Source organism: Dendrobates tinctorius, unplaced genomic scaffold, assembly GCF_039654945.1.
Source record: "Dendrobates tinctorius isolate UK_male_01 unplaced genomic scaffold, ASM3965494v1 ptg000175l, whole genome shotgun sequence".
Taxonomy (NCBI): Eukaryota; Metazoa; Chordata; class Amphibia; order Anura; family Dendrobatidae; genus Dendrobates; species Dendrobates tinctorius.
In genome coordinates this window covers 625,717-651,719 of record NW_027361842.1, presented here as the reverse complement: position 1 = coordinate 651,719, position 26,003 = coordinate 625,717, and the positions used below count along the sequence as shown (strand labels likewise).

Sequence of the window (26,003 nt, the reverse complement as noted above, 5' to 3'; positions counted from 1 at the left end):
ACAAGTACACACGGCTCTGCTACATCCACCTTGTTAAACCCCTCCCTGACCCCACACAATTACACACACGGCTCTGCTACATCCACCTTGTTAAACCCCTCCTGACCCCACACAAGTACACACACGGCTCTGCTTCATCCACCTTGTTAAACCCCTCCCTGACCCCACTGTCCCACACATAAACGTTACCTCATCCATCCAGACCAGCACCATAATGAAAAGCGACCAGCACAGCAGAGTCCTGCAGCCACCCTGATCATGTGACCCGACTCCTCCCCTCCTGTGACCTCATCACAGGTCCTGTGCTGGCACCGCACACAAGATTACAGCCGCAGGAAGCGATGATCATTGCTGGCTGTAAGGGGCTGCGTCACTGCGTGGGTCCCTCGCGGAGGGCGCAGGATGGGGTCAGTACATGGGGGGCGTGGCGGCGGCCGGCGGGTATCCCAGACAGCGTGAGTGGGCCCTCCCATCTCGCCAGGGCCCCGGCACTTGCCCGGGTGCGCCGGGTGCTGACGCCGGCCCTGGTCTAGAGGATGCAACCTGGGACGATCCTGTGATGACTGGGTACGACTTCAGCAGGAAGATAGGGAACTCACACAGATAAGGCAATGGGTGGCTCTGAAACATCTTCCCAACCTAAGGGAGAGGGACGCCCTATCTCAGGGAACTCTGCAGATCCTTTGGCAGTGGGAAAGACTCTGACTGGAAGATGGTCTATTGTATTGGAAAATCCAGTTGACTCCAGAATTGGTAGTCACCTGGCAAATGGTGCTCCCTGAAACACTGCTTCACCAGGCGGCCACAGAGGCTCACGAAAGAGGGGCTCACTTTGGCCTGAAGAATACGTTCCGGTGGCTGCAGAAGCTAGTGTATCATTGTTGGCTGAAAGCTGTGGTAAATGAGGCTTGTTGGCAGTGCAGAAGCTGTCAGCTAGCGAAACCTCTGGAACAAAGGGCTCCTACGCAGACCATTGTAACTTCTGCTCCCTTAGAGGTATTGATGATTGACTACTTGACTATAGGCCCGACTCACCTTGGATATGAACACTGGTGATGAGAGATCACGTCACCAAATTTGCTGTGGTGACCCCGACATGGGAGTAGACTGCTGAGTCCGCGGCAAAGGCCATTTGCAAAGACTTCATTCAAGTGTACGGCAGTCCGAAGCGAATTCATTCTGACCAAGGCACCTGTTTTCAGGGACAAGTGATGGAAGAACTGTATCGCCTGTATCAGATTGAGAAATCCCGGATGATAAACTTACCACCCCCAAGGAAATGGGGCCTGCAAACGTTTCAATCATACATTGATTCAGATGCTGAGGATATTAGAGGAAGACAGAAAAGCTTGCTGGCCTGAGTTTGTGGCTGAATTAGTTTGGGTGTACAACAACCGAGTACATCACACCTCGGGATACACCCCATACACCCTGCTGTTTGGCTGACAGGGGCGAGAGATTGGAAGCGGAGGAGGACTACCCACAGACGGGGGTGTCCACCTGGGTCCGTGAGCATCAATACCGGTTGCAGACCTTACATCGCCTGGTGCAGACCAATTCCGAAAGCTTGAACATGCTGAGACAGCTCCCCTGCAAGGGACAGCGCTTAAGGCTGGGGACCGCTTGTTGGTCTGAGACAAGCATCCTGGAAACAAGTTGGAGTATCAGTGGGAAAAGATCCCGTAGAGGGTGAAACGCCGGATTGGGACCGAATGTCCTGTTTATGAGATTCAACCTGAAGGGGAAGAAAGGGCTCCCACTCGAATAGTGCATCTGAACATGCTACGTCCTTGCTTTTTACAAGACCTTGACCAACCAGAAAGAGCACAAGTTGCTCCTGAGCCACCCCCTACTACAGCCTTTGACTATGACGAGGAAGAATTCTCTGATGCATCACCCATTGGCTCGGCAGAGGAACAGTAGCCTAAAGCTCCCGAAATGGCTGCTCCATTGAATCTGAGCGCGTCCCTGCCCTCGCCCATTCAGCCTGACTCCATTACCCAACCTGATTCCTCTACCCAACCTGACTCCACTACTCAATCCGGCTTAAGCCACACCGAACAGACAACAGCTGGAATGCCACCCAACCGATACCAACAAGACCAATTTATTTGACAGCGAATTATACAAAAGATGTAAAAGTGTCAACGTTTACTACAAGAACTCTCGCCCATGAAATGGCGAGCAATAGGAGAGGGGGAGTGTAAGAAGAAGGACCGGGTCCTGGGTCCCTGCTTTGCGCCGGGTCCGGAACTGTCGGGGCTGTCTCCTCTGTTGTCCGGGGGAAAACTTAGGGGACCGGACCTACTCTTGCATCCGGGAGCAGGGGGTGTGGCTAAGCTAAAAAAAACACAGAGCGCACGGAAGCGGTCAGATTTGTTGGGAACAGACAGGGCGCAGCAGGGAGAAGTGAATGCTCCAGCCCTCGATCACTGCAGCAGCACACGCCCGTGCCCAAGTATCCCCACTATCACCTACAGAGACTGTGCACAGAGACGAGCAGCGTGCCAGCTGGCCTTCACAGAGTAAGGTGCAGAATGCTTTGGGCCCGTGAGTACTGCGCGTGTGCTGCTTGAGAATGACCGGGTGTGTGACCGTTTTCTGCGTTCTGACCCTCCACTCTATATTTTCCAAGCCACATTAGGCTCAAGCAGTGCTGTGACCCGTACCCTCTCTACTGCACCCATATATGTACTAGGAGCTCAGCAAAAGATATCAGAGACTAACCACTGCCGCCAGAAGACGGATCATCGTTACCTGCAGGACATCACCAGACCAACCCCGTGCCAGCCATCGTTGACGCCATTGATTGCCTTGCAACCCCACAACCTGAGAAACAACTGACTAGATAAGTTAATCCTACCCGAATTATTAGTTCTACTGCGTTCGTTGTTCCTCCAACCAGTATATCCTTCACATCTGAATTGCTTATTTTTCCCCCATTTAACTGTTTACCTCCCTGTGTGGAGTATCCCTTTGTTAAGTAAAATTGTTAAACCTTGCTCTGTCTCTTGTCCATTACTGCATCCCGCAACCTGCTCACACTAAAATGACTACTTGAGTGAAATATTAATGATGTTATTATACACTTGACATCAATTAATTTTGGCACATGCACCGAGATGCAAAATGTCAGTACAAGGAAGAGAACATCCCCACTCTTCATACGAGCAGGGTGAGGTGAGGTACAGAGGTTGCCCTATTATAATGTTGGGGCACTTTGAGTATGCAGAGGCTTAATGGGGGCAACAATTACCATATGGAGACACAATAAAGATGCTATTACTGTGTGGACACTCAGTGGGGGCACTATTACTATGTGGAGGCATAGTTTGGTCATTATTATATAGAGGCACATAGGGGCACCATTGCTATAAAATTACTATGTGGAGTCATAGATGGAGCATTATTTTTGTTAAGGTACAATGGGAATTAATACAAAGTGGAGAAGCAGAGGGACCGCTATTACTATGTTGAGGCACAATGTAGAGCACTATTTCTGTTAGGCAAAATAGGAACACTATTACTGTGTGGGGCATTATTACTATGTGGAGACACAGAAGGGGGCACCATTACTGTATGGAGGCTCAAAGGTTGCATTATTAATTTGAGGCCCAATGAGGAACTGTTACTGTGTGTGAATACTACTACTGTGCTGAGGAATATAGGGTTACTATTACAGATAAGATGCATAATAGGTAGTGTTGAGCATTCCGATACCGCAAGTATCGGGTATCGGCCGATATTAGCTGTATCAGAATTCCGATACTTAGTTCCAATACTTTTTTTCATATCGAATACCGGAATCGGAAGTTCCCATAATGCTAGGAGCCCGCTCGATTTGATTCAGCCAATGGGGATCCTCAGAAGTGTGGACACATCCTGTTAGGCATGTAGGCATGTTAACTACTGGCATGGCTGTGATTGGCTGCTGAAATGATGTCATGATGCACTATAAAAACCGCTGCAGCCGCCATTTCTGGTCACTCTGCTGTGAATTCAGTTAGGGACAGGCTGCTGTTGAAGACTGTGAGGGACAGTTAGAAATAGCGATTCTAAAAACAATATTGTGCTTTATCCAGGCTACATAAACCACCACTGTAGCTTTCTTTTTCCTAGCAGCAGTGTTCACAGCTGTCTGCAAGGGCTGTGTGAGTGCAGACCCACGCTGTGTAGTGTGTCCTGCAGGCACGTCTGCTTGTAGGCCGCCCAGCGTGTGTCTCTGCCTCATACACATTTTTCTTTTATTGCTGCTTTTTTTTTCTCCTGTATAGTGTGCTTCCATACGTATCCATATACGTTGGTTGCAAACACTAAAGGAGTGGACAGCAGAGCCTTTCAGCAGCCTTTCAGTGCTATAGCCCATTTCTCTGCACTGTTTTTGGCTGTCTGATAGGACTCTCTGTGTGTGAATGCAGCTCACGTTGCAGTGTGTTCTACAGCCACCGCTAGCTGTAGTCCGCTCAGCGTGCGTCACTGCCTCATACATAGTCCTTTTTTTGCAGCTAATTTAGCCAGATTTTTGCTCCTATATTAGTGTGCTTCCAACCGCATCCATTGTCATTGGTTGGTTGCAAACACTATATAGGATTAGATAGAGGAGCCTTTTTGCTGGCTTGTGCCCTTCAGGGCCAGCCAGACTAGTATCACCCTATTTTTTGGAGCCTCATCAATTGCATTGTAGGTTAGCTTCCTGCATTGTAATCGATCCAAAAAGTTTGTGATACTATAGCTTTCAAACTTTGGTCACATCCTTTTCTCCCCCCCCCCCAAAAAAAAGGAAATAAAGTTCACCAAACACTCCACTTTACAGTTGTCTAGGCCACATTAGATCATATTAAAGTGTAGTACACACACTCTTAGCCAAATTAGTGTTTCTTATACTGGTTAGCAGGTGTTCAGGAATAAGAACACTAAGCCACCCCTTTTTTACTTTTCTGCCTATCTTTATCAGTCTACCAAGATGAAGAAGGCAGGGAGTAAGGCACGTGGTCGTGGCCGTGGAGTTTCAGCAGGGAGAGGACGGGGGATTCAGCAGGGAGAGGACGTGGGGATTCGGTGTCTGCTGCGGCCACCAGTGACCCGGCATCCCCCACTTTTACCAGGCAACAGTCCTTCATGCGCAGCTTTGTAGGACCTCGCCGTACCCCACTGCTGCGTGACGAACAAATTGAAGCCGTTGTCGGATGGATGGCAGTTAACGCATCCACTTCAATGACTTCCGCATCCTCCCAAGGCCAGAGCACTGAAGAGCAACCATCTGTCTCTTCACCACCTGCCAAATTGCCCAGGCAGTCTGAGAGCCCTGGACAGGAGCCATCTCAATCTTTACTTCTGTTCTCAGAATCTGTTGGCTTGGAAAGAGGTGGCCAGCCAAGCAGCATTCTAGAGCGTGAAGAAGAGGGAGTATGCAGTGATGCGCAACTGCTTTGTCCCTCTGAATCTGAAGAGGCGGGTGGGCCAGTGCCTATTGTCAGCACACCTCAGTGCTCATCTGATGATGATGAGACTCAGTTGCCAATTTCTGGTGCGTACGGTGCTGGCGAGACAACCCAGGACCAGCCGGTGCTTGAAGAGGGGAGTGGAGATGATGAGGTCCTTGACCCATCATGGCGTCAGCCACAGGAAGGTGGTGGGAGCAGCTCTGAGGAAGAGATTCCCCGAACGGCCAAAAGAGGAGGGAGAGGGCGGGGGCAGACTTGGTTGCCTGTAGCCTCCACTTTGGCACCCGTGAGGAGCAATCCTTTTCCAAAACACAAAACGGACGCTCCCAGGACTTGCAGTGCGTGGTCTTTTTTTGACACAGTTGCAGATGACATTTGCTTTGTCAAATGCAAGCTGTGTCATCAGAAAGTGAAATGAGGGAAAAATGTGAGCAACCTCAATACCACAAATATGTGGAAACATGTGCGTACCAAGCACGAGGTGGAGTTACACAGACACACTGAAGATGTAGGCCAACCTTCAGCAGCACCTACCACCTCTTCAGCTCGTGTTGGGGCCTCTTCCTCCAGCTCACACAGCGGGTTCGGCTTCCTCACTGGAACGCCATGGAAGAACCACTGCCACTGTTGTCCAGAGACCCAGTGAAATTCCACCCACTGAACCACGTTCGCAGTCATCAGCACACTCCCAGGCCACTCACCAGCAATCGGTAGCACAGGCATGGGAGAAAAAGCGGCCATACTCGGCAAACCATCCCCGAGCACTGGCTCTGAATGCCGGCATTGCCAAACTACTGGCCCTTGAGATGCTGTCATTCAGGCTGGTGGAGACTGACACCTTCCGGAACCTTATGTCATTGGCAGTTCCACAATACACTGTGCCCAGCCGCTTTTATTTCAGCAGGCAAGCCGTCCCTGCCCTGCAAAAGCATGTGGAGGGAAAAATTAAAAATGCGCTACTAAATGCCGTCAGTAGCAAGGTCCACCTGACCACCGATGCGTGGATCAGTAGCCATGGACAGGGACGATACCTTTCCCTCACTGCCCATTGGGTCAATGTTGTGGAGCCAGGTACAGATCTGGAGAGTGGCTCTGTACGTATTCTGCCAACTCCAAGGATTGCAGGAATGCAGTCTGTACATATTGAGTCCTCCTCCTACTCTAGTTCCTCGGAATCAGCACTGCGTGAGCCTGTTAGGCCAGATATGAGCACAGGTGTGGCCAAACGTCAACAGGCCATCCTTAAATTAATTTCTTTGGGGAATCGGAGCCACACAGCACAGGAGCTCTGGAATGCCATCAAGCAGGAGAGCGATGTGTGGTTTGTGCCAGCGAATCTCCAGCCAGGTTTGGTAGTGAGTGACAATGGCCGAAATCTAGTGGCAGCTCTGGGCCTAGGCAACCTCACTCACATACCATGTCTGGCACACGTGCTCAATTTGGTCGTGCAGAGCTTTCTGAGGGACTATCTGGATCTTGATGCACTGCTGCACAAGGTTCGCCTAGAGTGTGCTCACTTGCGGCGTTCCAGCATGGCAAGATCGCGCATTGCATCTCTGCAACGACGATTCCGCCTGCCAGAACATCACATCATATGTGACCTCCCCACCAGGTGGAATTCAACATTACATATGTTGGAGCGGTTGTGTGAGCAGCAGGCAGCAGTAATGGAGTACCAGCTGCATCAGGCGCAAACAAGTCGCACTGTGCGCCGGACACACTTCACCACCACTGAGTGGGCCACTATGAGGGACATCTGCCAAGTTTTGCATGCCTTCGATGACTCCACGCGGATGGCCAGTGCAGATGATGCACTAATCAGCATGACTGTCCCCCTCATCTGTCTGCTTCAAAAAACCTTAAAAGCACTAAGTGAGGAGGTTTTTGAAGAGGTCGAGGATGAGCAGTCAGAAATGCCATCTGCTTCTGGCAAGTCTGCGCAACATGCTTCCACACAAAGGCCCAGGCAGGCGACACTTAGTGAGGAGGATGACGAGGAGTCAATGGAGGAGCAGGAACACATCTCTCCACAGGAGGGAGGTACACAAGGCTCTAGTAGTCAGTGTGTACAGCGAGGGTGGGGTGATGCTGAGCAGGCAGAGATGCTGCCTCAAGCTGGGGACAGCGTTTCCGGTCCAGTTGGCAGTCTGCAGCACATGGTTGATTTCATGCTGCAGTGCTTGTTAAATGACCGCCGCATCGCCAACATTCTCCACACGGCTGATTATTGGGTGTACACCCTCCTAGATCCTCGCTACTGGGACAACTTACAAAGCCTCATACCACAGTTGAACCGGGAGCGAAAAATGCGGGAGTACCAAGAAACACTTGTGCAGGCCATCATGTTCTCCATTCCCCCCCCGCAAGTGTTGCTGGTAGTGCTTTTCAAAGCAGCCATGTGGGTAGAGGCAGTGGAGGAAGCTCTGCACAAAGAGGTAGCAGAGGCAGTGCCGCAGGACAAGGCAAGGCCAGTATGGCCCAAATGTGGAAAAGTTTTGTGGGACCGCCACAAACGGCTACACCATCACAGACGGCTCCAGTCAGCAGGAGGAAACGTTTCCGTCAGATGGTGACAGACTACTTGTCGTGCCCTGTTAGTGTTCTCCCAGACGGCTCTTCCCCGTTCAAGTATTGGGTCTCTAAGCTGGATACATGGCCAGAGCTTAGCCAGTATGCATTGGAGGTGCTGGCTTGCCCTGCTGCCAGTGTATTATCGGAACGTGTCTTTAGTGCTGCAGGTGGTGTGGTAACAGACCGTCGCACGCGACTATCCGCCGATAATGTTGACCGGCTTACTTTTGTGAAAATGAACAAGGCCTGGATCTCACCTGAATTTGCCAGTCCTCTTCCAGAATAAATAATTGGCTGGCAACAGGATCCAGGTCTCCTGTTGTGTTCATGTTTCTATGACCTGAACTTTATTTCCTGGGCTACAGCAACGCCCGTTGTTGCTCAGAAGTGCTGTCCGCACAGACAAAACACTCGCTCATGTGTAAGTGGGGTTCGGTAACGTCAGCTGATCCCCTGCTGTGTGTATGGCAAAGTGTCCTGCTCCCTCCACAGTCAAACAACCTCAGATTTACACCTGGCTCCAAGTAGGCCTCAGCCTACTACCTGATTTGCCCTGGGCTCCGACACCGCCAGTTGGTGCTCAGAAGTGCTGTGCGCACAGACAAAACACTCGCTCATGTGTAAGTGGGGTTCGGTAACGTCAGCTGATCCCCTGCTGTGTGTACGGCAAACTCTCCTGCTGCCTACAACTTCTGACTACCTCTGATTTAATATGTTCTCTGATTTGCCCTCTGTCTCCACTCTGTTTTGAGTATTTCCTCCGGCCTACAACACCGCCTGTTTCTGCTCTCAAGTGCCGTCTGCACAATCCACACTTGTTCCTGTGTTACCTGGGTCCTGTAACATCTGCTCATCTCCAGAGGTGAGCACGGCAATGTCTCCTGCTTTGTCTACATTCCCACTACTTGTAGTGGAAATGTGGACAGAGCAGGAGACATTGCCTGACTCACCTCTAGGGAGAAGCTGGTGTTACAGAACCCCAGTAACACAGGAACAAGTGTGGGTTGTGCAGACGGCATTTCAGAGCAGCAACTGGCGTGGTTGGAAGCCAGAGGAAATACTCGAAACAGAGTGAAGACAGAGGCCTAATTGGAGTACGTTCACATTTAGTAGTAGTCTAGAAACAATCTGCCACCAAGTAGGCCTCGGCCTACTACCTGATTTTCCCTGGGCTCCGACACCGCCAGTTGGGCTCAGAAGTGCTGTCCGCACAGACAAAACACTCGCTCATGTGTAAGTGGGGTTCGGTAACGTCAGCTGATCCCCTGCTGTGTGTACGGCAAACTGCTGCTGCCTCCAAATTCAAACAACGTCTTATCTTAAACTGCCTCCAAGTTGGCCTCAGCCTACAAAATGACTATCCCTGGGCTCCAACATCGTCAGTTGTTGCTCGGAAGTGCTGTCCACACAGAAAAACACACTCGTTCATGTGAAAGTGGGGGTCAGTAACGTCGGCTGATCCCCTGCTGTGTGGAGGGCAAAGTGTCCTGCTCCCTCCAAAGTCAAAATACCTCAGCTTTACACCTGGCTCCTAGTAGGCCTCGGCCTGCACCCTGATTGTCCCTGGGTTCCAACAACGCTAGTTGGTGCTCGGAAGTGCTGTCCACACAGAAAAACACACTCGTTCATGTGAAAGTGGGGTTCGGTAACGTCAGCTGATCCCCTGCTGTGTGGAGGGCAAACTGCTGCTGCCTCCAAATTCAAAATACCACAGCTTTACACCTGGCTCCTAGTAGGCCTCGGCCTGCACCCTGATTGTCCCTGGGCTCCAACAACGCTAGTTGGTGCTCGGAAGTGCTGTCCACACAGAAAAACACACTTGTTCATGTGAAAGTGGGGGTCAGTAACGTCAGCTGATCCCCTGCTGTGTGGAGGGCAAAGTGTCCTGCTCCCTCCAAAGTCAAACAACGTCTTATCTTAAACTGCCTCCAAGTAGGCCTCAGCCTACAAAATGACTATCCCTGGGCTCCAACATCGTCAGTTGCTGCTTGGAAGTGCTGTCCACACAGAAAAACACACTCGTTCATGTGAAAGTGGGGGTCGGTAACGTCAGCTGATCCCCTGCTGTGTGGAGGGCAGACTGCTGCTGACTCCAAATTGTAACTACTTCAGATTTAAACATTCTCTGATTTGGCCTCTGTCTCTAGTATTTCCCCTGACCTCCAACACCGCCAGTTCCTGCTCACAGTTGCCGTCCACGCATTCCACACGTGTTCCTGTGTTACTGGGGCTCTGTAACGTCAGCAGATCCCCCAATATGTGTCCACCACTGTCTCCTGCGCTGTCCACCTTCCCACTGCAAGCGGTGGGAATGTGGACAGAGCAGGAGACAGTGGCAGACACACATCAGGGGATCTGCTGACATTACAGAACCCCAGTAACCCAGCAACACGTGTGGATTGGGCAGACGGCTGCTGTACGCATAAACTGGCGGTGTTGGTGGTCACGTGAAATCCTGGAAACAGAGTGGAGACAGATGCCTAATTGGAGCACGTTGACAGTCTGTTGTAGCCTACAAACAATCTAAAACTGCCACCAAGTAGGCCTCGGCCTACACCATAATTCTCCCTGGGCTCCAACAACGCTAGTTGGTGCTCGGAAGTGCTGTCCACACAGAAAAACACACTTGTTCATGTGAAAGTGGGGGTCGGTAACGTCTACTGATCCCTTGCTGTGTGGAGGGCAAAGTGTCCTGCTCCCTCCAAAGTCAAAATACCTCAGCTTTACACCTGGCTCCTAGTAGGCCTCAGCCTGCACCCTGATTGTCCCTGGGTTCCAACAACGCTAGTTGGTGCTCGGAAGTGCTGTCCACACAGAAAAAAACACTTGTTCGTGTGAAAGTGGGGGTCGGTAACGTCGGCTGATCCCCTGCTGTGTGGAGGGCAAAGTGTCCTGCTCCCTCCAAAGTCAAAATACCTCAGCTTTACACCTGGCTCCTAGTAGGCTTCGGCCTGCACCATGATTGTCCCTGGGTTCCAACAACGCTAGTTGGTGCTCGGAAGTGCTGTCCACACAGAAAAACACACTTGTTCATGTGAAAGTGGGGGTCAGTAACGTCAGCTGATCCCCTGCTGTGTGGAGGGCAAAGTGTCCTGCTCCCTCCAAAGTCAAACAATGTCTTATCTTAAACTGCCTCCAAGTAGGCCTCAGCCTACAAAATGACTATCCCTGGGCTCCAACATCGTCAGTTGTTGCTCGGAAGTGCTGTCCACACAGAAAAACACACTCGTTCATGTGAAAGTGGGGGTCGGTAACGTCAGCTGATCCCCTGCTGTGTGGAGGGCAAACTGCTGCTGACTCCAAATTCAAACAACGTCTGATCTTAAACTGCCTCCAAGTAGGCCTCAGCATACAAAATGACTATCCCTGGGCTCCAGCATCGTCAGTTGTTGCTCGGAAGTGCTGTCCACACAGAAAAAAACACTTGTTCATGTGAAAGTGGGGGTCGGTAACGTCGGCTGATCCCCTGCTGTGTGTATGGCAAAGTGTCCTGCTCCCTCCAAAGTCAAAATACCTCAGCTTTACACCTGGCTCCTAGTAGGCCTCGGCCTGCACCATGATTGTCCCTGGGCTCCAACATCGTCAGTTGTTGCTCGGAAGTGCTGTCCAAACAGAAAAACACACTCGTTCATGTGAAAGTGGGGTTCGGTAACGTCAGCTGATCCCCTGCTGTGTGGAGGGCAAATTGCTGCTGCCTCCAAATTGTAACTACTTCAGATTTAAACATTCTCTGATTTGGCCTCTGTCTCCACTCTGTCTCTAGTATTTCCCCTGACCTCCAACACCGCCAGTTCCTGCTCACAGTTGCCGTCCACGCATTCCACACTCGTTCCTGTGTTCCTGGTGTTCTGTAACGTGAGCTGATCCCCCAATGTGTGTCCGACACTGTCTCCTGCGCTGTCCACCTTCCCACTGCAAGTTGTGGGAATGTGGACAGAGCAGGAGACATTGGCAGAAAAACATCAGGGGATCTGCTGACATTACAGAACACCAGTAACACAGGAACACGTGTGGATTGGGCAGACGGCTACTGTACGCATAAACTGGCGGTGTTGGTGGTCACGTGAAATCCTGGAAACAGAGTGGAGACAGATGCCTAATTGGAGCACGTTGACAGTCTGTTGTAGCCTACAAACAATCTAAAACTACCACCAAGTAGGCCTCGGCCTACACCATGATTGTCCCTGGGCTCCAACAACGCCAGTTGGTGCTCGGCAGTGTCTTTGGCACGGGGACTCCCTGTTGCCCAGCCTGGTTCCGGCACGCCTGCTGTTTCCGGGTAGTGTCAAGGTCACTATGCCACCAATCCGTTGTCCTGTCGTCTTGCGGCCGGGTTAGCCGACTCTACGGTGCCTGCAGTTTAGGTGACTCCTATGTGGGCTGCGGGAACTGGCACTGAAGGCTGGATCCGTAGTGCCAATGGGACATGGACCCCCTGTAGGACTGTGGGTTTCGGTAACTGCGGCCGGCTTGCGGCCTGACTACTTTGCTTTGAATGGGTACCTTCTACTACCCACCCGGGTTCCAGCACTGTCTGCTGGTTCTCGCCAGAGCCTTTGGCCTAGGTGCCTCCATCTCGGTATCCGAAGTCCAGCACCGTCAGCTGGTCCTTGGTAGTGCTTTCTAGCACAGGTACCTCCTGCCTAGTAACTGTGGTCCAGCACCGTCAGCTGTTCCTCGGTAGTGCCATTGGCTCTTGTAGCTTTTGCTACCCATCTGGGTTCCAGCACCGTCAGCTGGTTCTCAGCAGCGTCTTTGGCACGGGTACTCCCTGTTGCCCAGCCTGTTTTCAGCACGCCTGCTGTTTCCGGGTAGTGTCAAGGTCACTATGCCACCAATCCGTTGTCCTGTCATCTTGCGGCCGGGTTAGCCGACTCTACGGTGCCTGCAGTTTAGGTGACTCCTATGTGGGCTGCGGGAACTGGCACTGAAGGCTGGATCCGTAGTGCCAATGGGACATGGACCCCCTGTAGGACTGTGGGTTTCGGTAACTGCGGCCGGCTTGCGGCCTGGCTACTTTGCTTTGAATGGGTACCTTCTGCTACCCACCCGGGTTCCAGCACTGCCTGCTGGTTCTCGCCAGAGCCTTTGGCCTAGGTGCCTCCATCTCGGTATCCGAAGTCCAGCACCGTCAGCTGGTCCTTGGTAGTGCTTTTTAGCACAGGTACCTTCTGCTTAGTAACCGTGGTCCAGCACCCTCAGTTGGTCCTCGGTAGTGCCATTGGCTCTTGTAGCTTTTGCTACCCATCTGGGTTCCAGCACCGTCAGCTGGTTCTCGGCAGTGTCTTTGGCACGGGTACTCCCTGTTGCCCAGCCTGTTTTCAGCACGCCTGCTGTTTCCGGGTAGTGTCAAGGTCACTATGCCACCAATCCGTTGTCCTGTCATCTTGCGGCCGGGTTAGCCGACTCTACGGTGCCTGCAGTTTAGGTGACTCCTATGTGGGCTGCGGGAACTGGCACTGAAGGCTGGATCCGTAGTGCCAATGGGACATGGACCCCCTGTAGGACTGTGGGTTTCGGTAACTGCGGCCGGCTTGCGGCCTGGCTACTTTGCTTTGAATGGGTACCTTCTGCTACCCATCCGGGTGCCAGCACTGTCTGCTGGTTCTCGCCACAGCCTTTGGCCTAGGTGCCTCCATCTCGGTATCCGAGGTCCAGCACCGTCATCTGGTCCTTGGTAGTGCTTTTTAGCACAGGTACCTTCTGCTTAGTAATCGTGGTCCAGCACCGTCAGTTGGTCCTCGGTAGTGCCATTGGCTCTTGTTCCTTCTGCTACCCATCCGGGTGCCAGCACTGTCTGCTGGTTCTCGCCACAACCTTTGGCCTAGGTGCCTCCATCTCGGTATCCGAGGTCCAGCACCGTCAGCTGGTCCTTGGTAGTGCTTTTTAGCACAGGTACCTTCTGCTTAGTAACCGTGGTCCAGCACCGTCAGTTGGTCCTCGGTAGTGCCATTGGCTCTTGTTCCTTCTGCTACCCATCCGGGTGCCAGCACTGTCTGCTGGTTCTCGCCACAGCCTTTGGCCTAGGTGCCTCCATCTCGGTATCCGATGTCCAGCACCGTCAGCTGGTCCTTGGTAGTGCTTTTTAGCACAGGTACCTTCTGCTTAGTAACCGTGGTCAAGCACCGTCAGTTGGTCCTCGGTAGTGCCATTGGCTCTTGTTCCTTCTGCTACCCATCCGGGTGCCAGCACTGTCTGCTGGTTCTCGCCACAGCCTTTGGCCTAGGTGCCTCCATCTCGGTATCCGAGGTCCAGCACCGTCAGCTGGTCCTTGGTAGTGCTTTTTAGCACAGGTACCTTCTGCTTAGTAACCGTGGTCCAGCACCGTCAGTTGGTCCTCGGTAGTGCCATTGGCTCTTGTTCCTTCTGCTACCCATCCGGGTGCCAGCACTGTCTGCTGGTTCTCGCCACAGCCTTTGGCCTAGGTGCCTGCATCTCGGTATCCGAGGTCCAGCACCGTCAGCTGGTCCTTGGTAGTGCTTTTTAGCACAGGTACCTTCTGCTTAGTAACCGTGGTCCAGCACCGTCAGTTGGTCCTCGGTAGTGCCATTGGCTCTTGTTCCTTCTGCTACCCATCCGGGTGCCAGCACTGTCTGCTGGTTCTCGCCACAGCCTTTGGCCTAGGTGCCTCCATCTCGGTATCCGAGGTCCAGCACCGTCAGCTGGTCCTTGGTAGTGCTTTTTAGCACAGGTACCTTCTGCTTAGTAACCGTGGTCCAGCACCGTCAGTTGGTCCTCGGTAGTGCCATTGGCTTTTGTTCCTTCTGCTACCCATCCGGGTGCCAGCACTGTCTGCTGGTTCTCGCCACAGCCTTTGGCCTAGGTGCCTCCATCTCGGTATCCGAGGTCCAGCACCGTCAGCTGGTCCTTGGTAGTGCTTTTTAGCACAGGTACCTTCTGCTTAGTAACCGTGGTCCAGCACCGTCAGTTGGTCCTCGGTAGTGCCATTGGCTCTTGTTCCTTCTGCTACCCATCCGGGTGCCAGCACTGTCTGCTGGTTCTCGCCACAGCCTTTGGCCTAGGTGCCTCCATCTCGGTATCCGAGGTCCAGCACCGTCAGCTGGTCCTTGGTAGTGCTTTTTAGCACAGGTACCTTCTGCTTAGTAACCGTGGTCCAGCACCGTCAGTTGGTCCTCGGTAGTGCCATTGGCTCTTGTTCCTTCTGCTACCCATCCGGGTGCCAGCACTGTCTGCTGGTTCTCGCCACAGCCTTTGGCCTAGGTGCCTCCATCTCGGTATCTGAGGTCCAGCACCGTCAGCTGGTCCTTGGTAGTGCTTTTTAGCACAGGTACCTTCTGCTTAGTAACCGTGGTCAAGCACCGTCAGTTGGTCCTCGGTAGTGCCATTGGCTCTTGTTCCTTCTGCTACCCATCCGGGTGCCAGCACTGTCTGCTGGTTCTCGCCACAGCCTTTGGCCTAGGTGCCTCCATCTCGGTATCCGAGGTCCAGCACCGTCAGCTGGTCCTTGGTAGTGCTTTTTAGCACAGGTACCTTCTGCTTAGTAACCGTGGTCCACCACCGTAAGTTGGTCCTCGGTAGTGCCATTGGCTCTTGTTCCTTCTGCTACCCATCCGGGTGCCAGCACTGTCTGCTGGTTCTCGCCACAGCCTTTGGCCTAGGTGCCTCCATCTCGGTATCCGAGGTCCAGCACCGTCAGCTGGTCCTTGGTAGTGCTTTTTAGCACAGGTACCTTCTGCTTAGTAACCGTGGTCCAGCACCGTCAGTTGGTCCTCGGTAGTGCCATTGGCTCTTGTTCCTTCTGCTACCCATCCGGGTGCCAGCACTGTCTGCTGGTTCTCGCCACAGCCTTTGGCCTAGGTGCCTCCATCTCGGTATTCGAGGTCCAGCACCGTCAGCTGGTCCTTGGTAGTGCTTTTTAGCACAGGTACCTTCTGCTTAGTAACCGTGGTCCAGCACCGTAAGTTGGTCCTCGGTAGTGCCATTGGCTCTTGTTCCTTCTGCTACCCATCCGGTTGCCAGCACTGTCTGCTGGTTCTCGCCACAGCCTTTGGCCTAGGTGCCTCCATCTCGGTATCCGAGGTCCAGCACCGTCAGCTGGTCCTTGGTAGTGCTTTTTAGCACAGGTACCTTCTGCTTAATAACCGTGGTCCAGCACCGTCAGTTGGTCCTCGGTAGTGCCATTGGCTCTTGTTCCTTCTGCTACCCATCCGGGTGCCAGCACTGTCTGCTGGTTCTCGCCACAGCCTTGCCTCCATCTCGGTATCCGAGGTCCAGCACCGTCAGCTGGTCCTTGGTAGTGCTTTTTAGCACAGGTACCTTCTGCTTAGTAACCGTGGTCCAGCACCGTCAGTTGGTCCTCGGTAGTGCCATTGGCTCTTGTTCCTTCTGCTACCCATCCGGGTGCCAGCACTGTCTGCTGGTTCTCGCCACAGCCTTTGGCCTAGGTGCCTCCATCTCGGTATCCGAGGTCCAGCACCGTCAGCTGGTCCTTGGTAGTGCTTTTTAGCACAGGTACCTTCTGCTTAGTAACCGTGGTCCAGCACCGTCAGTTGGTCCTCGGTAGTGCCATTGGCTCTTGTTCCTTCTGCTACCCATCCGGGTGCCAGCACTGTCTGCTGGTTCTCGCCACAGCCTTTGGCCTAGGTGCCTCCATCTCGGTATCTGAGGTCCAGCACCGTCAGCTGGTCCTTGGTAGTGCTTTTTAGCACAGGTACCTTCTGCTTAGTAACCGTGGTCAAGCACCGTCAGTTGGTCCTCGGTAGTGCCATTGGCTCTTGTTCCTTCTGCTACCCATCCGGGTGCCAGCACTGTCTGCTGGTTCTCGCCACAGCCTTTGGCCTAGGTGCCTCCATCTCGGTATCCGAGGTCCAGCACCGTCAGCTGGTCCTTGGTAGTGCTTTTTAGCACAGGTACCTTCTGCTTAGTAACCGTGGTCCACCACCGTAAGTTGGTCCTCGGTAGTGCCATTGGCTCTTGTTCCTTCTGCTACCCATCTGGGTGCCAGCACTGTCTGCTGGTTCTCGCCACAGCCTTTGGCCTAGGTGCCTCCATCTCGGTATCCGAGGTCCAGCACCGTCAGCTGGTCCTTGGTAGTGCTTTTTAGCACAGGTACCTTCTGCTTAGTAACCGTGGTCCAGCACCGTCAGTTGGTCCTCGGTAGTGCCATTGGCTCTTGTTCCTTCTGCTACCCATCCGGGTGCCAGCACTGTCTGCTGGTTCTCGCCACAGCCTTTGGCCTAGGTGCCTCCATCTCGGTATTCGAGGTCCAGCACCGTCAGCTGGTCCTTGGTAGTGCTTTTTAGCACAGGTACCTTCTGCTTAGTAACCGTGGTCCAGCACCGTCAGTTGGTCCTCGGTAGTGCCATTGGCTCTTGTTCCTTCTGCTACCCATCCGGTTGCCAGCACTGTCTGCTGGTTCTCGCCACAGCCTTTGGCCTAGGTGCCTCCATCTCGGTATCCGAGGTCCAGCACCGTCAGCTGGTCCTTGGTAGTGCTTTTTAGCACAGGTACCTTCTGCTTAGTAACCGTGGTCCAGCACCGTCAGTTGGTCCTCGGTAGTGCCATTGGCTCTTGTTCCTTCTGCTACCCATCCGGGTGCCAGCACTTTCTGCTGGTTCTCGCCACAGCCTTGCCTCCATCTCGGTATCCGAGGTCCAGCACCGTCAGCTGGTCCTTGGTAGTGCTTTTTAGCACAGGTACCTTCTGCTTAGTAACCGTGGTCCAGCACCGTCAGTTGGTCCTCGGTAGTGCCATTGGCTCTTGTTCCTTCTGCTACCCATCCGGGTGCCAGCACTGTCTGCTGGTTCTCGCCACAGCCTTTGGCCTAGGTGCCTCCATCTCGGTATCCGAGGTCCAGCACCGTCAGCTGGTCCTTGGTAGTGCTTTTTAGCACAGGTACCTTCTGCTTAGTAACCGTGGTCCAGCACCGTCAGTTGGTCCTCGGTAGTGCCATTGGCTCTTGTTCCTTCTGCTACCCATCCGGGTGCCAGCACTGTCTGCTGGTTCTCGCCAGTTTCTCAGCCTTCTTGTACCTTCTGCTACATTTCCAAGATCAAGCTTTTTGAAATTGTCTTTGGTAATCCTTATTGATCTCCATGACGACGACCCTGATGATGACGACCCTGAAGACCACACCAAAGAAGACCAGAAATATGACCCTAAATAATAAGACCAAGAGGACAAAGAACATGAAGACAACCACCAAGATACAGAACAAAAGACAGAAGAACAAGAAGCAGAAGAAGCAAAAGCAGAAGAACAGAAAGCAGAAGAAGATTAAGCATAAGACTAAAAATCAGCATAGAAGAAATCAAAATTATAAGCAGAAGAAGACTAAGCAGTAAATGGGGGTGAGTCCATTCCTCCTCGTGGTGCCCCTGGAAAATGCCTGCTGCTGCAGACCAAACTGAACACGGACAAATCCTGTTGTAAATCTTTTGTGACAGGCAGAACGTAAGGTGTAATCTTATAATTTTATGGATAAGTACTACAGGAATGCCTGTCACCATAAGAAAATGAAGACAAAGAAGAATAGGAAGAAGATGAAGAAATAGCATATTAAAATTAATAATAGCTGAATAAGAAGAATATGAAGAATGGAAAAAAAAATTAATGGGGAGAAGATGAAGAAGAAGAAGAAGATGAATAAGGTGAAGAAAAAGTTGATGAAAAAATGCTACTGCTGCGGATCATGAAGGAGAAAGTGTGGGAGAAGTACAAAAGAAGGTGAAGAGCATGGAAGTTGTGAAACATACAGTACATATCTGACAAAATATAAAAAAGGTTAACATAGTCAATATCTTTTTAACTCCGAACGTATTGAAAAAAAAAATTGGAATTAATGCTATGCCATGTGATTTGAATAAACCACTATGCTTTTAATGTCTCCTCCACCTCCCACAATACATTCTACATGATTCTTATTTGTTTTCAATTATGTAGAATTAGCCAACAAGGAAATAAAGGGCTTTTTTTAATTCCGATACCGGAAATCCCATTGACTTGAATGGGACTTCCGGTATCGGAATCGGCGATACCCGATATTTTTTTCGTATCGGGCGATACCATCCGATACGATATTTTTGGGTATCGAACGGTATCACTCAACACTAATGATAGGACATGGCAATGTTTTCCTGCATAAATAGAGGGCTCTTAACATGTCGTTATGGATATGTATTGCAAGTTGAGTAACTGGAGATTACACTCACCATCTCGGTTAAAAAATACTCCTCTAAAATGCTAAGAGGAGTACTCCTCTGTGAAATATGTAGTCTGACCTCTTCTCAGAATATCTATCCATTTATAAAATTATCACAAATAATTTCATGAAAATTATGTTACGCACCATTAGTTCTACAAAAGATGAATAATGTACAACAGTTATGAATATACTATATAATCATGTAGGGTCAAGGTTATTCTATGTTAACTCTATGAGTGGACGCATTCCATGCATTAATCACAACTTTGGATGTGGCTGAATATGAGCCACCTCCTTCCTATAGACATTACATGATGGATCAGTGGAAGAATATAGCTGTGTGTAAATGTAAGTGAAAAAGAAATTGGTTGATAAAAATTTCCCTTTCCTTTTTATGGGTGGTTAAAAGTTAATAATATGCATTTACTTATTTGGATGGATACTTACAAATGCACGGAGATTTCGAGCACAAACCAAGCCAATAGCGCCATTCTGCTCGGGGCCACAAATGATCAAAACTGTTGGTTGTTTTTTGGGAAGTGCTTTCAATGGATACACCTGTCAAATAAAAGTAAATCTTTTAGGTTATACTTTCTACACTTCATATATACTTCCAAATATTGATATATTGTATGAACTTCTCTGGTTTTGCGGCATTTTTCGTTAAAAATTATATTTAAATTCTCAAGAGAGATCCAAGTTACAGGGTTGAAAATTACCGCAAACTGATATCAGTCAGTCATCTGACCACCACAAATATTGCATGCATAGCTGTAATCATTGGAAGATCACCATATAATATTATATTTCTCTTTTGGCAATTGAAATAGTAGCTTAGGTTTCCATACGTTTGTTACAAAATTATTTCATTGCGTCCCCCTTGCTGCTCTAACATTCTGTACATATTGTACAGGACAGTAACTAGTGATCGGATTAAATTTCTCTGCGATACAGACCTTGGTTACCGCCATTGCACAGCTGTGGCCTAGGATCTCAATAAGTTGTTGCTTCCCAAAGCGGTAATCTTCCAGCAATTCTCTTTCTAAGGCTTCAGCTTCCTGTTTACTGAGAGAGAAGACATATTAATATTCGAAATGCAGGAGCTATTTTTGCTTCAGTCATTACAACGACACCCAAAAGTACAGTAGATCAGTTAATAAAACTTTACATTTTCTTTCCAGTTGTTCATAGGCTAGCCCACAAAATCTCTAATTTTATACACAAATATCTATAGAAACAAAGCAATGGGAACCAATTTGAGAAAAGGAAGGAAGAGGTAAAGTATCCTTTACAGCCTGCTTCTATAAACAAAGGAATCCTTGAAATTATATATAGATAGCTAGAAATAGTAGAGCTTTAACGGATTTTTCACCTTGAATATACATTTCTTCAGTGACGGTAAATTACTGAATCCTGACCATGTGCATTATGCTCAAGGTGGCATCAGAGGGGAATCCTGACAGTGGGCATAAATTTGTGCTAAGCCCGAAAAGTCCTTCAGTTTTGTACATTAACTTACATTGCTAGATTTACAGTTTTGTTTATATGTAAGAAATAAAAGTGCTTTCTGGTTTCTTTGAAAATGATTGCCTGTCCTGAGCTGCAATACCAGGTACAGCCGCCACTAAAAGTAGGAAGATGTACTGCCTGAAAGAGTGTGAGTAATGAAGGGGATGCGGTGTTCACATGAGTTCTGTGGCCAATTCATGCTACCAAATGGTGAGAAGGCTAAGGCCTGTTTCACACATCAGTTTTTGTCCATCAGTCAAGATCCGCCGTTTTGCAAAAAAAACGGATCCGTCATTTTGTTTGGCGGATCCGTTTTTTTCCCCATTGACTTGCATTACCGGCGGATCTTGACGGATGGCCATCCGTTGGATCTGTTTTTTTGCGGATCTGCCAAAATTTTGCCATCCACCGACATGCCCAAACGGAACATGTAACTTTTTTTCGGGCGGCAGGATCCGCACTTCACACTGCGCATGCCCGAAAGACTTCACTCAGCCGGAAATTTAACCCTAAAGTTTGTTCTGGCGGCTGGAAAAAAAAATCTCTCTCTCTCTCCTCCCCGGGCTGCGACGGTCCGGTGGCATCCATTCACATCAGTTAGCAACGGATCCGCTTTCCGATTTTAACTGACACAAAAAAACTGAAGTGTGAAACAGGCCTAAGCGCTAAACCCCCACTCAGGGCCATATTTATAACAAGGCGCTTGTAATCTAAACTGTGTTCCAAATTATTATGCAAAAAGAGTTTAGGAGTGATAAGGTTAGAATTTTTTTGTTTGTCATTTAAACTCATTTATGGTGATGTGTGTCAGGGCTCTTTATATCACTGAAAGCAATTGCAGATACCTGTGCAAATTAGTTTGGCAGGTGTGTCCAAATAAAGGCAAGACTACTTAAGAAGGCTGTTCCACATTATTAAGCAGCCTACATTTTTTGCCAAAATGGGAAAGAAAAAGGATGTGTCGGCTGCTGAGAAGCAACAAATTGTGGAGTATTTAGGTCAAGGCATGACTACAATCAACATTGCCAAGACACTTCATCGTGATCATCGCACAATCAAGAAGTATGTAGCTGATTCCCAGCACATACGTGTGCGTGCTGATAAGGAAATATTGAGGACTCTTTCCAACAGGCAATTGCGTCAGGTTAAAAGAGCAGCTGCAAAGATGCCTTGTCATAGCAGCAGACAAGTTTTTGAAGCTGCTGGTGCCTCCAACGTCCCCCGAACAACAAGATGCAGGGTCCCTCAGAGGTTTGCAGCTGTGCGTAAGCCATCCTGTCGACCACCTCTATCCACTACACACAAGCAGAAACGGCTCCAGTGGGCCAAACAATACATGAAGACTGACTTCCAAACGGTTTTGTTCACCGATGAGTGCCGTGCAACGCTTGATGGTCCAGATGGATGGAGTGGAGGATGGCTGGTTGATAGACACCCCATGAAAACACGGCTAAGGCGCCAACAAGGAGGAGGTGGAGTATTGTTTTGGGCTACAATCATGGGGAGAGAGATTGTCGGCCCCTTTAGGATCCCTGAAGGGTTAAAGATGAACTCCATAATCTATGTGGAGTTTCTAAAACAGCACTTCCTGCCATGGTTCAAGAGGAAGAACCGTGCTTTCCGCAGCAAGATCATTTTCATGCATGATAATGCACCGTCTCATGCTGCAAATAGCACATCTGCATCTCTGGCTGCTATGGGCATAAAAGAGGACAAACTTATGGTGTGGCCACCATCTTCCCCTGACCTCAACCCCATTGAGAACCTCTGGAGCATCATCAAAAGGAGTGTCTATGATGGCGGGAGGCAGTTCACATCTAAGCAACAGCTCTGGGAGGGTATTCTGTCCACATGCAAAACAATTGAAGCACAAACCATCCAAAAACTGACAAATTCAATGGATGAGAGAGTTCAGAAGCTTCTTTCGAACAAGGGGTCCTATGTGCAAATGTAACATCACCTAGAATAAAGTTTTGACTTGAAAACTGTTTGATTTCATTTTGTAATAAGCTAATAATGCTTATAATTTCACAATTGACCATTTTTTTGTTCAAAATAAAAATAAAAAGGTTGAAAACTCTGCTGTGCATAATAATTTGGAACATGCATTTTGAGTGTTTCTTATTTTTAAAAATATACTGTTTTCATAGGCAGTTTGTTCAAAAACATTGCAATTATACTAGAATATTAGATGACTGGAAAATAACTATGACTGCAATTCATATAGGTAATTTAGAGAAAATATGAGGAAATATTTTTTGCATAATAATTTGGAACACAGTGTAGAGATTAGGGTGGTGCATAGCAGTGGCGGTATCAACTTTGAACAATAAAATTTCAATCTATTAGTTTTTCACAATCCATCACCGCAGCACCAGATTTTACACTAAAATTAATGTCTGTCCAGGGGAGAAGTGGGGAAGGCATGAACGCTAGGTCTGTTCAGCAGAGGGATGGAGGGAGAGAAAATTGCTGCCTCCTCTCATTAAATTGTAATGTCAAGAGAATGCAAATTGGTGGAGGAGCAACTCCTCTCTGCTGGGCTGGCAACTAGCACAGCCAGAAAGTGGTGGAAGGCACACTGCCAAGGAAGGACTGAGTAGCTCACAACAAACATCCTTAACCGTCGTTAAAATCTCTGGTTACCAAGAGAGAGTGGAAGGCAGAGGCCTTCAGGCTGAGTGCAGACGGACTTTTTAGCCCTGCGGATTTTTCCGCGCAGAATGGAAGAAATCCGCAGGTCAAATGACCTGCATTTTTCCTGCGGATTTCTTCCATTTTTCATGCGGTTTTTGTGCGGTTTTCCATTGCAGTTTTCCCCCTGCGGATTTGGTGACAGGGGAGATGGAAACCCGCACAAAAGAAGTAACATGCTGCGGATTTTGTACCGCGGGAAAACCGCGCGGAAAAATCCGCAGTGTCTGCACAGCGGTTTTTTTTTTACATTGATTTTAAGGCTACTGTACATCACAATGCAGAAATGCAACGTTTCTGCGCGGTAAAATCCGCTGCGGATCCGCTGCAAATCTGCATCGTGTGCACACAGCCTAAATGTCCAGTTGGCAGTAATGCCTGTGACGCATGAATACAGTGTGTGTTGTAAAAGGCACAAGATGGGGAGGTGTCAGAAGGAGGTATGAAGACAGGAGCATAATAGACATATTATCCCCTAACCAACTTCCCCATCATCACTTAAGATAAGGCTAATATTTCGCCAAGTAACACAGCCCTTCTGGTATCTTTCCTTCCTGTTTCAAACATGAAAATGTAAGAGTGGTAGTGCATACTATTGCATTCCAACCCCTAAAGACGCCAAAAGTGCTGTGATGTATACTATAATGTGAATAGTGTCATGAAGTTTTACATACTGTATATTCTGCCATGTATAATGTATAGATTATGATAAGCATTATTGGTGTAAACTGGTTACTGTATCGTTGGGAAAAAATATTGTTAGTATAATAGGAATAGGGTGCAGAAAGCATACAGAAAGTGTGAAGCATAAGATAAGTGATATAATACATAGGTTAGGTTTTAGGAGATAAGGTAGAGACTATAGGATAAGAAAGACTTTGGTGATCAGTATAAGTGTAATATGTTTAATATATGCAAATGCCATGCATATTGTTTGTAAAGGTATATCTGTCAGCTACCGACATAGAGACAGACATAGTTATAGTTTGGGACTAGCCCATAGTGGGAGTGCAAGGCCCAGTAAAGATAGACTGCTTTCTGATAGCAGATCAAATAGGGAAGTACAGTAACAAAGGTCAAGTTGCACTGGACAAGCATCTATCTTTGTGGGCAGTGGGAAACCTTACTGGAATCCCTTGGGGACATTCATGCAACGCCTGCAGTTCAAGGCTCTAAGGCTCGATACGGACAGTAATCCAAAGTGTGCCTTATTCTCTTGCGTACAGGGTACGATGGACGTGGTTAAGCTAGAAGTGAAAGCAACCGATCCTGTGTGCACTACCAGACGGCATGGGAGAGGCTGGCAGCTGACGTCAGCGTGTCCATGACTGGGGTGCATGGCAGTGAAGTCATGTGCCATGGCGTGCATGCCAAACTCAGCTACCGGCTTCTGCACTGGCTGTAGAAGAAAAGACCGCGTGATAGGGGAGAGTGGGAGAAGGTGAGAAAAATCTTTTTTTTAAATGTGTTGGAGAGGAACAGAACCTTATACCAGGAATTGGACCTGGATAGGGCAAATTAACCCATGAAGGGGACAAGGATGGGACACATTACCCCATAAAAGCAACTAAGACGGGGCACAATAATCCATGAAGAGGACCAGGATGGGACTAAGCATACACACCTACTTAAAGCAAAGCTACAACTGACAATCTGCTGCTCACTGCAGGCCAGCTAAATACCTAGCAAATCATCTGAGGATGGGACGCACCTGGGGTAACGCATGCAGACCAGAACAGATTGAGCAGCAGGGCTGTCAATCAAAATGCTAAGAGCCCAGCACGCCCCAGGATCAGATTAGATGACGACTTGACTGTCACTCACAAAACTGACAGTGCCGCACACTCCAAATTTCATAGGGTGGCCGAGCTAACACTCACAGCATCCCCAGGCCACACTCGGTTATAAAACTATGACACATATTATGTAAAGCACAGTCCCTTATAATATAGTGGACTTTCTTGTTATATACAGCTCCGTCCTAAATTACATAGTTTATTTTTTTCATTATGTATGACAATGTCCTTTATTACATATCATGCTGTGTAGTTGTGTATGGTGTCGTCCCTAATTAAATAGCGTCCTCTGTTATGTACAGTGCCATCCATTATTACATAGTATTTTCTCTTGTCATAAATAGCACTGTCTCTTTCATAGCTGATTCTCATTATTTTTCTTAATCACAGTTAATCATAGTCTTCTCTTGTTAGATGTAAATTAAAATGACTGCTGATGGAGCAGCATCTGACCAGAAGTCCAGTCCATCATCCTCCTCCATGAGAAAAGAATTTCAGCGTGGTCCATCAGCATTCATCCCACATCTAACAAGAGAAGTAAAAGACAGGGTGCCATAAATAACAAGTGAATCCGATATGTAAGGTACGGTGCTGTACGTAACAAGAGAGGGCACTATGTAATAAGAGGCGGTAATATTCATGATGAGAGGAGGCGGCTACATTATATATATCTATATATATATATATATATATATATATATACAGCATAAACAGCTCTGGTAAAAATTAAGGGACCATTTCAAAATTTTCAGTTTGTCTGATTTTTCTCTTAAGGCTAAGTTCACACGTACCGGAACTCTTGCGGAAATTACCGCGAGAATTCCG

General features: G+C 49.1%; 1 protein-coding gene across 3 annotated transcripts in view; it reads right to left on the bottom strand.

Annotated features, from left to right (window-relative positions):
• The window catches only part of YJEFN3 (YjeF N-terminal domain containing 3), a 654,481-nt gene that overhangs the window by 312,106 nt on the left and 316,372 nt on the right, over nucleotides 1-26,003 (bottom strand). For all 3 annotated transcript variants that reach the window (XR_012221368.1, XM_073551326.1, XM_073551327.1), the window contains exons 2-3: nucleotides 20,136-20,244; nucleotides 19,627-19,737 (exon numbers count right to left, since the gene is read on the bottom strand). Coding sequence is in view for 2 of the 3 variants with exons in the window: in XM_073551326.1 (XP_073407427.1) it covers nucleotides 19,627-19,737; nucleotides 20,136-20,244 (220 nt within the window). In the remaining variant the exon portion in view is untranslated. The remainder of the gene's footprint in view (nucleotides 1-19,626; nucleotides 19,738-20,135; nucleotides 20,245-26,003) is intronic.